Source organism: Hirundo rustica, chromosome 3 (assembly GCF_015227805.2).
Source record: "Hirundo rustica isolate bHirRus1 chromosome 3, bHirRus1.pri.v3, whole genome shotgun sequence".
NCBI lineage: Eukaryota > Metazoa > Chordata > Aves > Passeriformes > Hirundinidae > Hirundo > Hirundo rustica.
Genome location: NC_053452.1, coordinates 42,237,339 through 42,253,254, shown reverse-complemented (window position 1 = coordinate 42,253,254; position 15,916 = coordinate 42,237,339). Strand labels below are relative to the sequence as shown.

General features: G+C 41.5%; 1 protein-coding gene across 1 annotated transcript in view; it reads left to right on the top strand.

Moving 5' to 3' along the window:
- Positions 1–524: 524 nt before the first annotated feature.
- The window catches only part of THBS2 (thrombospondin 2), a 34,367-nt gene continuing 18,975 nt past the window's right edge, over positions 525–15,916 (top strand). The window contains exons 1-12 of the mRNA XM_040059708.1: positions 525–626; positions 1,753–1,827; positions 2,732–3,288; positions 4,683–4,767; positions 10,656–10,849; positions 11,620–11,760; positions 11,995–12,091; positions 12,808–12,978; positions 13,804–13,980; positions 14,715–14,888; positions 15,320–15,447; positions 15,558–15,710. Of these exons, the coding sequence (XP_039915642.1) occupies positions 620–626; positions 1,753–1,827; positions 2,732–3,288; positions 4,683–4,767; positions 10,656–10,849; positions 11,620–11,760; positions 11,995–12,091; positions 12,808–12,978; positions 13,804–13,980; positions 14,715–14,888; positions 15,320–15,447; positions 15,558–15,710 (1,959 nt within the window). The 5' untranslated portion in view covers positions 525–619. The remainder of the gene's footprint in view (positions 627–1,752; positions 1,828–2,731; positions 3,289–4,682; positions 4,768–10,655; positions 10,850–11,619; positions 11,761–11,994; positions 12,092–12,807; positions 12,979–13,803; positions 13,981–14,714; positions 14,889–15,319; positions 15,448–15,557; positions 15,711–15,916) is intronic.

The window sequence follows — 15,916 nt, the reverse complement described above, 5'->3', positions numbered from 1 at the left end:
ACAATAAAAATAAAAAGGACAAAAAAGAGAGAACTGAGCCCTCGAGAAGGCCGGTTTTTGCCGCCGTGGCGGCAGGAGCACCGCGCTCTCAAGCGACAAGTGTCCCCGGGAGAGCCGGGCCGGCCGGAGCGGCGGAGGACGCGCTTCTCGCCCACGGGTACCGGGCTCGGCTCTCCCCGCCGGCGGGTCCCTGCCGCGCTCCTGCCTCGCCGCGGGGCCTGGCGCCGCCTCCCGGGAGCCCTGCAGCGCTCGACCCCCACCACACCGACGGCCGGCTCCCCTCTGCTTCGCTTCCCGAGGGGGAGGCCGCAGCCGCCCTGCCCGCCCCCCGCACCGCCCCTGCTCCGCCCGCCGAGGGCGGGCCCGGGCCGGCGATGGCCCCGCAGGTAGGGGACGTGGGGAGGGGGCGGCGGGGGTTATGTCAGCGCCGCGGAGGGGCGAGCCGGGGGCGCGCCCCGGCGCCGCTGATTGACGGCGGGGCCCGGCCCGCAGCCCATAAAGGCGTCGGCGCGGGGAGCAGTGCTGGGACTTGTGGCGGCGTCGGCAGCGGCGCAGCGGATCGCGCTCCACTCCCGACCGGCCTCGCCGCGCAGAGCACCGGCGCACCGTCGCCTCCCCGATGCCAGGTGAGGAGCGAGGCGGGGAGGTGCCGTGCCCGCCGCGAAGCCCCCTCGGGCGGCGGAGGAGGCTGTCAGCCCGCTGTCCCGCCGCCCCTCGGAGCCCGCAGTGGGCAGTCGCCCCGCTGCCGACCCCGCGGGGACTCGGGGTGCGAGGTGAGGGCAGCAGCCGCGGGGCAGGCGGATGGATGTGCGGCACCTGCCCGAAGCAGCCCTGCCGTGGTCGCGCCCGCCGCTCGGGCAGGGTCTGTCCCGCCGGGAGCCGCTGGGTTCGAGAGGTGAGAGAGGCGTCCTGGCGGCTGCTGGTAGTTGGCTGTAGCGGTGGTACCCTGAGGATGCCAGGTAATAAGAGTTCCGCGAAGAACAAAGAAAACGTAGACAGGAAGCGCTGGCGGCATCCCTGAGTCCTTGCAATGTGTGGAGTTGGCAGTGCTGAAGTTATTTGGCTGTACCCAGAGAAGTGGATTTCTACACATTCCGGAGAGTGCTTCTGCTCCATTCATTGTGTGCTGAGACACATAGGGAGATGCAATTATGTGGTTTGTAACTGCACAGTGCTACAGGGCAAGCCCGGCATCCCGTTAAGAGTCACTTTATCCAGTTATGGTTGGGTATAGAGGATTGTGTGTGTGTGTGTGTGTGTATATATGGAAGAGAGAGGTGTTTATATCATGGCACTGAAAAAGGTACTGAAAAGTACCCCTCTTGCTCAGAGCCATCATCTAGTTTAGATCCCATTGTCCTACAAAGATTTTTTTGGCTGAATGTTGTGTTCCAAAGTAAAGACGTGCTAACAGTAAGCTGTATCTCCTGTAGTGTCATATGGTCTCCATCAGTACCAGCTACTGAAATTTCATTAAGAAAATAGTAATGTATATTTTCTGTATGCTTTCCTTTTTATTAAGGACATTTCCATTAAAAGGATCTTTAACTTTTATAATTCCTCTTGCTGTCACCTGATGTCACAATTTATTTGTGCCATCAAGAATAAGCGTTGCAAGAACCAGTCAAAATAAAAATTCTGATTTCATAAGTATAGCTGCTGTTTATGGCATTTCATGAGGAAAATTGCACTGTTTATAGTTGATAAATTATAGTTTCCCTAATACTTACTACTTTTTTGGTTTATTCATAGGAGTTATGCTGGAGAGGAGTGGGTTGTTGTGGCTTGCTGTCTTGATAACCCTGTGGGTTTCCTCAAATGCTCAGGGTAAGTTCAGACACTTCTTGACTGGATACAGACTAACTCCCAAAGTTAAAAGTTGTAAAGTGTTGGCTCACCTGAACTACAGTGGGCAAAGTAATCATAAAGGATATTTTTTAGAAGTGCCTGGCGTATTTTTGGTAGCTATACCTTGCCATTGCTAAATGAAGATTTCACAATATATCTCAGAATTGCTTTATTTAAAAATTATTGATTAAAATGTATATAATCCCAGAAATAATTAGTATTGTACTTTCCTGTGTGGTGGAAATGTATGGTGAAAGTAACATGAACAGAATCACTGAGTGAGATGAACATTTTAAAAAGATAGAGAAATAGATATCTACAAACAAAATATAAGTAGAATACAAATTGGCACAGTGTCAGGCCCTCATTTATATCTGATTTCTTGGTTGCAGTCTTTAAAAAGCAAATCTTTTTTTTGGTCATCATGTAGGCACATGGATTCTCATAATTTGATTTTCCATTATGTGAGAATGAAAATATGGAAATTGCCTCAAATTCCTTATATTAAAAATATTTAATGAATAAATTGCTGCACGCATCCATGTGCAGGCATATACATGGCCTGCAGCATATATATATAAATGTACAAGTATGTACTATGTGGTGCTATAAAATATGAAGCCATATGTATAAATGTATAATAAAAAGTATTTGTATGCACAGAAGGAGAGAATTGTCATGTAAATGAAAATGTCAGGTAGAAAATATGATTCACTTGCCTGCTTGTAGGAACAGTTCCATTTGTGGAAGCGGAAAAGTACTGGGTTTACTCTGCTGTTCCTTCATGTCTGTCATATATTTGCAGTTATCAAGTATGCTGTACAGAACTCTTTCTTGTAAGACTTTTTGTAGACCCATTGTCACACACTGTTAACTTTTTCAGATGGTGACAAGGAGGAGGAGACTACCTTTGATTTACTTCAAGTCAGTAACATAAACCGAAAGACAATTGGAGCAAAGGTGTTCCGGGGCCCAGACCCCACTATGCCAGCATATCGGTTCATTCGGTTTGACCATATACCTCCATGTAAACCGGAGAAACTAAAAAAGATCGTAAAACTAATACGGCAGAATGAGGGCTTTATCCTTTCAGCCACCCTGAGGCAGGACAGGCAATCTAGAGGCACTATCCTTGCTTTAGAGGGTCCCGGCATCAGTGAGAGGCAGTTTGAGATCATTTCCAATGGCCGGGCCAACACCCTGGACCTTATCTATTGGGTGGATGGCTTCCAGAATGTGATTTCCTTGGAAGACGTGGACCTTGCTGACTCACAGTGGAAGAACCTCACCGTGCAGATAACAGGGGAGAACTACAACCTCTATGTTGGCTGTGACCTTATTGACAGCTTCATCCTGGAGGAGCCTTTCTATGAGCAGCTGAAAGCAGAGAGCAGCAGGCTGTACGTGGCGAAAGGGTCCACTCGGGAGAATCATTTCAGGGTAGGTGACCTGCAGAAGCTTGGGTCTCTGGTGTGGTAAGAAGGTAACTGCAAGTAGCTTGGGAAGATGCAGTAGGCACAGTTTTCCCAATGCCTCCTGGATGTGATGGGGTCTCTGGTGTTCCCAAGCGGAGTGTGCTCTTATTAATTGCTGGATCTGTGTTGCGTGATTTTGGGGTTCCTGAAAGCAAAGGCAAAGCAACGTCTAAATTGAGAAAAAGTGTGCAAAACCAATTTTTGGCTTTCCTATGCAACCATCCCTTTTCTCTTCCAGATGTAAGACTTCTGGAGATGTTGGTTTTTTGTGGTGACTTGTAGAAATTTTTGCAAATTTCTTGAAGAACTGTTTTTACATTGAAATATAGCTATTCAAATCATAGATCATGTCAATATTTTTGTTTTGTTTTGGTTTTTGGTTTTTTTTTGAAAGAAGAAGAAAAACCAGAATTTTTAATGGAGCTGAAGCATGTTGTGTTGTTCCATCCTGTAACAGAACATCCTGGTTTGCCGTTTTGAATATTTCTTTTCAATTTAAATTTAAAAAATGAAAACGACCTTCTGCCACATACAATCTAGTGATGTGATCTGGCCCAACTGCTTTAAAGATGGCTCTTTTTCAGTCACAGCTGAACCAGACTTGAACTCATCACTCCAAGGATTTCAAAAAGCCCTTTCTTTCTCATTATGTTGTGCCATCTAGTTTTCAGCCAGGACCTGACATGCTGACATTCCTTTGGCTCCATGGGATGACCAGTTTTGGCAAGGATTTCAGAAGTTCTTGTCCACAACCTTTCCATTCCTGCCTCCATGACTAAGTTACTCCATCAGTAGTGCTCATACAGCTGGTTCCAAAGCTGTACCATTAAGTGTCTCACTGAAACAATCTGGTTTTTAATTAAGGTTTTTTTCCTTCTTTGAGTGTTTTTTGGGGTTTGTTTTTGTTTTTGTTTTTTTTCCAAGTGAAATAGATACCAGTCCAGTTTAGAGTGTTGTTTCAGAGTAGTGTCAGCACAACTGGGGAGGCAGTGAACTGTGCTGCATGGGAATGAATGGCTAAAGATGGGAGTGTGATGGTTCAGGAAAGTTGGCTTTGATCCTATGACAAATCTAAAATTCACTATGAAAATGGGGATTTGAGAGCTTGTAGTAGATTAATATCTTTTATTATGACATGTTTCAGAACATAATCTAGCTTTGTGGCTTATAATACTGAAATTGTATATAACAAAGCTGTAACCACCTTTTTTTTTTCTGGTTTAATGCTTATAGATTGTTTTTTATGTACTTGCTTATGTCTGAATCCAGTCAGTAGCATGGAATTGAGATAGGTCAGTTATTAGTTACTCAAAAATTGATCTTACTGCTTTTAATTGCTTTTTAAAATTATTATTACAGGGTCTTTTGCAAAATATTCAGTTAATCTTTGATACTTCAATAGAGGATGTTCTGCGTAAGAAAGGATGCCAGAGAAGCCAGTCAAGTAAGGCTTTTATTATCTTGTTAATACTGTTCAGTTGAATTTGAAAATTAGAAATGTCAGTTGTGAAATATTATCCTAAAACCATGCAACAGATCCCTTTGAAAGGAAAAAGAGAATGAGCCACTTTTTGGTGGTAATAGTAACTTATATGTTTATATGATGTCATTTCTACTCTCTAGCCTATTATTTTAGTTCAGTTATTTTGGTTTATAACTCTGAGCCTCAGTTTTTAAGTTGGAAAGAAAAGAGTGTGGAGCAAGAACTTGGTAGAAATGGAAGTGAAAAAAGCATATGTAGGAAAAAATATATTTTCATAAATGAGTTTTCTGAAATTCTTTGCAGACAAGACAGGTAGTGTTGGTTCTGAATTCTGCTGCCAACTGTCAATGGGCCCACAAACTAGTCTGACATTCTTAAAGACACTGAATTGCTTGGCAATACTTTTGACGGAAAGAGGCTTTGAGCTTGACTCCTCAAGTAGTGTTAATCAAAACAAGCTCAGGAAAATAAGAAATCAAAGGAAGAGATGTGGAAGACATGTATGTTATGGGCTGAAATGTATTCTTGGTAGTCCAATTCATGCTTACCCTGCCAGGAGGTGAGCACTCTGTGTGTAGGAGTGTAGTGGATTCCCTATAAAAGAATTCGGATTATTTGTCAAATATGTGCTAAGGTTTTGTACTCAAGCTCATAGGAGGTGCTTACTGTTTTAGTCCCCAGTGTTTGTAGTGACAAGAGCTTAGTCAAGAATCAGAGCCAGCTCAATCTGTCAAAGGAATGTTGTGGGTGCACAAGGCAGGACTTCAGGTTTTATTTGAAACTCCTGCCACCTGAAATGCCATTATATGTTACTTTGCTAAAATATGTGACATACAGAAAATCAGTTAAGCAGATTTAATTCATTATTTTTTTCCTTGCTTATTCAAAACCCAGAAATTAAACCATAGCAGATCTTGACTTCTTCAGAGGAGTACTAAATGTTTTGAAATATCACCAGGTCAAAATGGGATGTTACTGTACCTCTGCTATGAAGAGGAAACCAATGGGAGCCTAAAGGAATAACTGAATTCTTCATGCTAATACATACCTTTAGGGGCATTCTTGTACAGCTAACCAACAGATATTTTCTTAATGTATTTTTATCACATCTGTCAATTGCCAAATTTTCAGTTCTATAAATTATACATATTTGAGTCTTTTGTTTTATCCTTCCTGGGAATTATTTAGTAAATAATTCAGTTTGCAGTATTTTTGCTTTTACTTTTTGACACCAACAGTACAAGATGGAAATTTCTTGTGCAGTAACAGAAAGGAACAAATAGCACAGTGAGGCCATCAAAATTACTTGAGAGGCTTTTTATGTGCATGTCTGATTCTGACATTGCCTATCCAGCTTAATTACATACTCATGGAATGGTCAGGTTGAAAAGGACCACAGGGCATCATCACTGTAACCTCCCGGCTCAAGGAGGGTCATCCAAGAGCACGTGGCACAGCATCGTGTCCAGATGATTCTTGAATATCTCCATTGAGGGAGACTCCACAATCTCTTTGGGCAACTGTTCTAGTGCTTGGTCACCCACACAGTAAAAAAGTTCTTCCTCTTATTCAAGTGAAACTTCCTATGCATCAGTTTCTGCCCATTGCCTCTTGTGAGCAGGGCCTGTCTCCATCCTCTTTGGACATTTATACATCTTCATGAGGTACCCTCTCAGTTGTCTCTCTTTGAGGCTGCACAGGCCCAGCTCTCTCAGCCTTTCCTCTTAAGAGGTAGGCTCCAATCCCTTAATTAACTTGGTAGTCCGTGGCTGGACTCCAGTCCTGGAGCTCCATATCTTTCTTATACTGAGGAGCCTAGAATTGGACACAGCACTCCAGATGCGGCTGAGGATGAGGAGAGAGGCAGAATGGTTATTCTCTGCCCATCTCTCCAGCCTATTGAGGTCCTTCTGAAGGTCTACACAGTCCTCTGGGGTTTTGGTCACTCCTCCCAGATTTGTGTCATCAGTGAACTTGCTGAGGAGGCATCTGTCCCTCCGTCCAAGTCATTGATGGATGGTTTGAACAATTCTGGGCCCAGTATTGAAACCTGGGGGATGCTACTAATGACAATTACCACATTGAAGAGCCATGAATGATGTTACTGACTAGAAGATATTTTCCCATTTAGATGGCTCTCTCATTTAACTGAAGTATAGGCATTAAGATGACATATTTGTGTGTTAATGTCCCATGACAACAGGGCTGATGTTACCAATGAAGTTCGTCAGCCCTAAGGACACAAAAGGAGACAGGGCTGTGTCTTCCCGATGTGTCTTTAAGTCTAATAAGGCAATGTGACATATGGTGAAATGGTGGCTTGGGAATGCTGTTTGATTGGGGGTAGGAAAGTATGTCTGTAGTGTGGTGGCTGCAAATCCTTTAGGAAGGACTTAAACACTGCACTGGATGGGAAAGATGACCAAAACACACCTAAATAGGCACATCAATAAAATCCCTTCTTGAGTTATATCAACAGAATAGTATTTGCATATATGAGAGGATGCACATTTTGCTCTTCTGGTTTCTCATTTTAATCATCTGGTCCTTAGGAAATTAGCAGGAAGCCAGCAGCAGAGAACTGATTTCCCAGTGATCCCCAGACATCTTCTTTCAGTCACTGCCAAGTACCAGTAGGAAGTGAGGATTTAGTTCTTCTAACATAGTTTTGGGTTATGTTTCCTGCTGAGATTGCAACTTTATTAATGTCCTCAGAATGTTCCGGTCAAGGCACACTCCATGTTGGCTTGAAAAATATGAAATTAATGATCTGAGAAGTGCTGTGGGGGGATCTGAGAGATCTAGTTTTTCAATGTGGTAGGAAAAGTGCATTCCTTCCAGGGAATCAAAAAGTGGCTGAAATAAACTGTTATGACACAGAGGGTTCTGATTTGTTATGTGGTTTTCTCCCATCGTGTAAATGAAACTGGGCAATTGCTTCAACTTTGGAAAACTGAACAATTTTTTGTAGACCTTGGCTAGTGGAAGATGTTTCATAGCTACTTTAAAAGCACATCAAGCCAATAATTTTAAGTTTGGTTGAGAAGTAATCAGTTAATGTTGTATTGTGGGTTGGATCTTTTTCTTTTATTTTTAGCCTTACAAATTAATGAAGAATATTTTGCTCCTGATTTTGTTTCCTTTTATATTTATATATTACACTTTACATTGTTTGGTAAAGCATCAAGGCAAACCCTTAACATTTCTGAAGCTTTGCCACCTTCAATGATTTGTCAACACTGAATGGTATTGGGGTTTTGACGCATATGTTTTATGGTATGTGTTCCTGTGCTGATTTATTCTTTTTAAATTGCTTTATCCTTTGCTTGTCTTTTCTCTTTGGTAACTGTAGTGGTTTCATGTTCACTAAATTTTGGGTTTGGTACTTATTCTTTCTGTGGGAGAGAGACTAGGAGAAAAACAAAGCAGGTTCAACTTCAAAAATTAACAAATAGTTTTATTAATATACACTAAAAGAATAGAAAAAAAAAAGTTGGAAAAAAAACCCTAAAATGGAATGAAACTTCAAAAACATTCTTCCCTCCCCTTACAAACTGTTCACTTTCTTACAAAACAACATAAAGAGACAAAACTTGCAATTTTCACTTGTCAGTTTCACTATCTGACAATAGTCTTTCATTAATTCTTTAGGGGAAGAGTCTCTCTTAGAGTCATGGATCCTACTGACAACTTAGAACAGTTCTCTTGTGGGTTTTAAACTGTCACAAAAACAACCGCCCGGAGAAACCTGCCTTTGTGACCCTCCCAGGAGCAGTTTCCTAAGCTGCTTATGGGTCATGGGTCTTAGACTTTTGCATACTGGGGTGTCACCTTTTAAAGATGAATAAAGCAAAGGATTCTTCACCTCAAGGTACAGAGATATCTTCTCACTTCTTCACTGGCGCAGGGGGCTTCTCATCTTTATCTCTGTTCAAGCATCTTACAGGATTAATATTGCTTAGTCCATCACAAACACCTTTGCTCAAATCCACACACAAATCAAAACAATCATCTCCCCAAATGCATATCTTTTCCATGATTTAAAGGAATAATCTAAATATAGAGTTCATTTCCATGGCTCAAGTAAGAATAGAACAACCAACTCTTCAACCCTCTGTCCCAATAGTCTTTTCACTCTCGCTCTACTGACTTCATGCTGTTTGTTCTTTATGTTCACTCTGCCCTTTCTTACTCTCTCAGAGAAGGGCTAAGCTCTGGAAGCTTCATGTTGCTAAGAAAGAGTTAAATCTGCCCAGAGTCTTTGTCTCTCTCTCTGTAGCTTGTGGTGTTAGATATTCAAGGCTGCGCTGGTGATGGGGGAAGAACTCACAGAAACATCAGAGATCGGAGCACTCAGGCAGTCCGGAATCACAAAAACCCAGGCAGGATCATAAATGCCTTCTCAGCCCACCCCTCGGTGTAAATTGGGGTGGCTTCGGCCCAAACAGTGCCCATAGCTCTTATCAGGGGCCCAGCAGAGATCTCTCCCTGCTCCAGAGAAGTCTGAAGAAAGTAGCTGTTGCAAAACAGCAACCTCTCCTTTCCCCCTCTTCACCTGGGAGCCGATGGAATCCGGCCAGGCCTCAGGGCAGATCTCCCCCGAAAGCGGGGAGCAGCAGGCCCAGCTCGATGCTACCTGTCTCTCTCTGGCCAAAGGAAAGAAGGAGAAGGACCCACCTACAGGAAATTCACGGGGTTTTATATGGTACTTCCCAAAGTCACAACCAACAATTTTCAGTGGTTAGAACAGATGCCAATATTCCAGCTAACTCTCTGATAGGTCCCTGTCTCTTCCAAAGCAATTCCCAGGTCCTGACCTGGAGAATTGTTCTACATTCTTCTATAACTAAAAAACCAAACTGTACTAACCCATGACAGTAACCTTGAGTTATTCCAACATCACTAAATCTGGTAAATAAGTATTTATTAAGAGATAGGGAAGTATGGATTGCTGTATAGCTGATACCAATCATGGAGTCCTTAGAGGAAGCATCCATGGAATCCGTAAGACATTTACCTTCTGTTAAGCATTTTAATAGACTAGGCAACATAGACTGTTTTATTTAGTTATCTATGTGCTTTTTAATTAATTAAAATTATGCTTTCTGTTATGTTATTTTTCAGGAATTTACTGTAGACAGGGATGTCTTTCAAAATCATATTAGAACATGTTCATTTCTCCCTGTCTAATGCATACAAAGTTCTGTTTTAATTACAATCTGCCTTTTTGAGGAGTGCTTGGAGTGACAAATCAAATAATCTGTCTGATCTTAGCTTGACCTCCATTTCATTTCAGAATGAAACTATTTTTATAACAGCTCCTCTGAGACTAACAGTGGGCAGTGCAATGTAGAACAGCACAAAGTCTGGTATAGATTGCATAACGGTCCAAATTTGATCAAACTATGGAATATATGGACAGAATAAGGACAACGACTTTCTGCAAGGAAACTCTTTCTTCTGCCTTTTTCTCTGTCTTGAGGAAATGTGATAGGTCATGAAAAAATCTGAAACCTTTTATGTCTGAGTGGATAAAACAGGTTTACATTTTTGATGCTATGTCCTTTTGTTAGCCTTCTTCATAAATGAATATGTTACAGTGCCAGCAATTTTGAAGTGAGGGCCATGTGAGAGAGCTTGGCTCTTAATTTTGAAAAGGGAAAGTCTATAATTGGAACCAGCTGACATCTAACCCTTCTTTTATTCTTGGGTATAATAAGCATGAAGCTGTGCCAAAATAGATGTTTAAACCCTACCCATGGGTGCCAGTCTGTGATTTCAGCAGGAATCTGTAATCTCTGGAAGAGCTTTGTATATGATACTCTTCTCTTTCATTCTCTTGCTACCAGCTGAAGTGAACACCATCAACGAGAGCACTGAAATCCTTCACTTGAGCCCCGCAGTCACAACCGAGTACGTGGGTAAGAAACCGGAGAAGGCCGAGTTCTGCGACCGCTCCTGTGAAGAGCTGGGATCAATGTTCACAGAGCTCACCGGCCTGCGCATCGTGGTGAACAACTTGGCTGATAACCTCCAAAAAGTGGTAGGTACCTGCAAGTCTGGAGAAATGACAGAGGTCTGCTGTGCAGTGCTCTTTCCTTCCTTATTTTATGCCGGGACATTTAATAGAGATTTCTGTATTGCATATGAACACCTGTTAGTATATCTACATAATGTAAAGATGTCCTCTTTTCGTTGGGACTAGTTTGGTGGTCCTTGAGTATAACACTTTAATCAAGGCTTGGGCTTCACGGACTGAGTTTAAAAGAGCACACACACATATGCCCTCATACAAAGGGGAAATCCTTCTAAAGGTTTGGAAATTGAAAGCTGGCAATCCCAACCTTGCTTGCGTACTTTTAAAGCCTTATTGCTATGTTTACACCATTTATGAATACATCAGTGAGTGGCTACATGGGATACCTAAACTGCAAGTAAATGTATGGGATTTTCATAGTTGAAATATTATGGTGATGTTTTGCTGAAGTCTGCCCTTCTTTTTCTGTATCAGCTAATTATTTCAGAAGGAATTTTATTAGTAATGCCATATGTGTCAGGACTAGGTTCTTCCACCTAAAAATGAGCTGTACTAGAGGAAAGCAAAGTGGCTAAGAACAGATTTCCCTTAGTATTGTGTGACTTGTTTGTACCATTGCTAGAAGAAGAGCTATGCAGGACTGCAATACTTAAGATCATCTTCCTTGTGTTCGTAAATATGTAAAAATACATATTTTGATGGAAGAATTAAGTGCAGTCATGTCTCAGGTTTGCTTATGAGATGCACAATTTGTTTACGTTAACTTCATCTTCTAGTCTGAAGAGAACCAAATTATGTGGGAACTGATTGGGCCTAACAAAACACTGAAGAACCAACCAGTTTGCTGGCAGGATGGCCGTGTCTTTGCAGATAATGAAAGCTGGATTGTGGATAGCTGCACCAAGTGCATTTGCCAGGTAAGGTTTTGGAAATAATCTTCTCTGCAGAAATGGAGTTCCAGCTCAGCTGTCCACGTCAGGTGGACATATTTACTTAGAGCTTGGCTGGACTTAATGACATTTATAAAAAGTAGTCCCCATGTCCATGATAGAACAAATCAAAGCATTTCCACACATGAAACTTCCCCAGATGCCCACCTTCATTTACCTCTCTGTGAGCATAAATCAGGAAATTGATTTCTTTGCTTTTAGGATTCCAAAATTGTATGCAATCAAATCACCTGCCCAGCAGTCTCCTGTGCTGATCCAGCTTTTGTTGAAGGTGAATGCTGTCCAGTCTGCTCTCACTGTGAGTATTCACCTGAGGAGAAAGGTAGATAGATAGTCTTTGGCAATATTTAAAATCACTACTAGTGTTTTTGAAAGCTCAAAACCAGTAAGATGTCAAGGCAGGTAAGTTCAAATATAGAGCTCATATGTATGCAGAGATCATACAAAGTAACTTGGGTGCTTAAAGTTACCCTCTGAAGGACTTGGTCTGTCTTCATTGATTGTATTGGTTGCTTAGAATTAAGATTAAGAACCTGCTTAGCTACCTTGGGCATAAAATTTTAAAAGCATGCTTCTCCCCAGTCATGTTTCACATTTTTTTGCCCATTCAGAGCATAGGGCATATTCTTACAAAGTGCTCTTGATCATGTTCACCATTACGCAACTTTCAAAGGTGGGGCCACGTCTCATCACACTGACCTATATTCTGAAGCCAAAGGCAATTTGGACTTAGGTTTTGGCTCAGTCCATTCTAGAGATAAGATATCCTTCCTTCAGAGATCAGTGCTTCCTGCAAACAAGCTCATTAAGATCCAGGATTCTTATCTGAACTAACCTCTCATTATATTACACCATAATTCCATAATGTCAGTGGCAGCTTGGGAAAGCAAAATTAGAAGAGGAGAGATCTAAATGTTAAAGTACATACTCTGCAGAAAAGAAGTAGTATCTTCTAAACAGGATAATAGAGCAACTCTCAAAGCTAAGCACTTTTTTTTACCTTTTGCTCTGCAGCTGATGACAGTGAGGAGGGCTGGTCACCATGGTCAGACTGGACAAAATGCTCAGTTACCTGTGGCTCTGGGACACAGATGCGAGGAAGGTCATGTGATGTTACCAGGAGTGCTTGTACAGGCCCACACATCCAAACAAGGATGTGCAGCTTTAAGAAATGTGACCATCGCAGTAAGTAATAAATTTCTTCCTTTTTAAAAGCTTCTTTAGACATCTCAAAGCAAAACCAAGTTTAGTTAGGAGAGTACGTATTTGAGAAATCCTATATGCACAATTAAAGTAGCTGTCATTAGATTCTTTGCCAATTTTCCCCTTTCGGATATTCCTCCCTTTCCTGACAATTTAATAGGTATGTACATTCTGGGCTCAGCTATATTAAAAAATAGATGATGAGTGATCCTTTCTTTAATATTATTAACTGGAGTCTTTTGTTTGAGCTCAGTTTGGAGACAACACTTAGTTTGTAAACATGATATGCGAGGCTGTGTTTACATCTGCCAGTTATTGATTGTTGGGCCATTCCATTAACTTAGATGTGTTTAGGAATACAGTAATCATGGAAGATTTCTGCAAAGTATCAAACTGCTTTTATATTTAAGGCACTTACAAGGATGATATTCCAGAAGCATAGTTAATGCTATTGCAAGCACCTGTGATAACCAGGCTAATATAGTACCTAAGGCAATATCTAGCAGCTGAGACTGCTAGATGTCCAAATGTGCATTTTGAGCAAGTGTTTGTTTCGTTGGAAAAGTTCATTTTTAAGTAGAATGTCTGACACAGTTGTTAGTCATGCATTGGTTACTGAATTTCCTGAGGAAGCTGTTCTTGAGTACCTGAGCTGGTATGCTGGGCTTTGTAAGTGAAGTGGTGGGAAAGAGATGGGACATTCGTCAGATGTGGTGAGAGGCTCATTAGAAGGCTAAGCTCAAAAGTGAGTTTGTATCACTCCTGCATGTGGGCTGTTTGCTTGAATTTTGCTCTTTTCTCCGGCAGTACGTCAAGATGGTGGCTGGAGTCACTGGTCTCCTTGGTCTTCCTGTTCAGTTACCTGTGGAGTGGGAAATATCACCCGCATCCGCCTCTGCAATTCTCCTATTCCCCAGATGGGTGGGAAAAACTGTGTGGGGAATGGGCGTGAAACGGAGAAGTGTGAGAAGGTTCCATGTCCAGGTATGTCTGTGGTCTTGAATCAAAAGTAACACAATATTCCAGCTGAATTCCTTCTCTTTATTCAGATCCTAATGGCAGTGAATTTCTATGGTGGAAATTTTATGATGCAATTTTATCTTATGAGTGAAATAACACACAAGAGTGTTTTGAAAATGAAGACTGCAATGCAGTCAGAGGTTTTGTAAACCTTCCAAGTTGTAATTTGTCTTTAAATATTAAGAGTTAGAGAAATTTCCATTTTAGCGATGTATCTCTGCATATCAAAAATAAACACTTCCTTTCTAAAAGGAAGCTGTCTCTGTACTTCTTAGGAATAGACATAGAATCTCCGAATAGTCTGATTTCTTTGATATTTATGCATGCATTTTTTTCACATTTGACACAATTAATTACTATTCTTTCTTATTCATCTACACTTTTAAACCTTTTTAGAGACCTTTCATTATTTCACTTTCACTTTCCTTTTGTATAATTTTTCCTCCTTTTTTTCTCTTTGCGTATCCAGTGGGCATGGTGTGCTGCTTCGAATTATTGGCCAAAAAATGCCTGTGAAGCAGTTGGGTATTTTTCATTTGTTTGTTTTTGAAATATTGCTATCTCAGCGCAAACATCTGCTGTCATCTTTCTATGTGAGAAGCTGTCTCTGGTTAGGGATCTGATGAAGGGTTGTTGTCATTGGCACCAGATGTCCCCCCTTTATTGCCTGTGATTCTCTGCTCTTTTGCATATCTTAGTGAATGGCCAATGGGGTCCTTGGTCTCCGTGGTCTGCCTGCACTGTTACCTGTGGAGGAGGAATTCGTGAGAGGTCTCGCCTCTGTAACAGTCCAGAGCCACAGTATGGGGGAAAGCCGTGTGTGGGAGATACCAAGCAACATGATATGTGCAATAAGAAGGATTGCCCAATTGGTTGGTATTCATTCTTTATTCAGTCTGAGTAATTATTATTGCTGTTATCTCTTTAATGGGTAATTATGAAGTGACACTACAGGAATCTGCTAATTATACCTTTGTTTCAGTAGAGGACATTTAACTAATTTCAGTGCTGTTTAGTGGGATTTTATATATATTTGTGATACTAACTTTCTTGGAGAAGTATGTCTTTCTTAAATAGGGATTGAATAGCCTGTAATGCATTTAACTGGATGTAGCAATGTGTAACTTTTTTCTTATTAAACTGATAGTGATCAGGCTTAAATGCACTTAATAACTCTAGCTTTAGGGGTTTTATAAGAGTCTGTTGCCTCAAGTGTGATTTGAACTAATGACGAGAGAATACCTGTTTCTTAAAAGCTTGTTTTGCTCCTTGCCTAATTTTCAGTTTTGTGTGTCTTTGCCAGATGGGTGTTTGTCAAACCCTTGCTTTCCTGGAGCAGAGTGCAACAGTTACCCAGATGGGTCTTGGTCATGTGGGGCATGCCCAGCAGGATACCTTGGCAATGGCACAGTCTGTGAGGATCTTGACGAGGTATTGGCTTTGTTTCCATTTACATCCGGAAATCACCATGACAAATTCATTATTTAGGAATTACACAGCCATCTAATTGGTTTCTCCTTTCTTTCTTTCTTTCCCTGCAGTGTATAGCTGTGTCAGATGTTTGCTTTAAAGTGAATCAAGTCCATCGCTGTGTAAACACAAATCCAGGTTTCCACTGCTTGCCGTGTCCTCCACGCTATAAAGGAAGTCAGCCCTATGGAGTAGGGCTCGAAGTTGCCAAGACAGAGAAGCAAGTAAGTGATATTGAAGGGAATTTAATGGCTCTGAGTAATTCTCATCTGAAATATCTTTGAATGATGGCATAAGATAAACCAAACAAAAATAGCCTGAAATAAATAACTTTTGTTTCAGAGTATTTTTGTTTTGAGTAGCAAAACAGTAAATTTGGGATTTTTTAAGGGTGTGATTTTAATTAGGCATCTGCACAGTTCTACCAAAT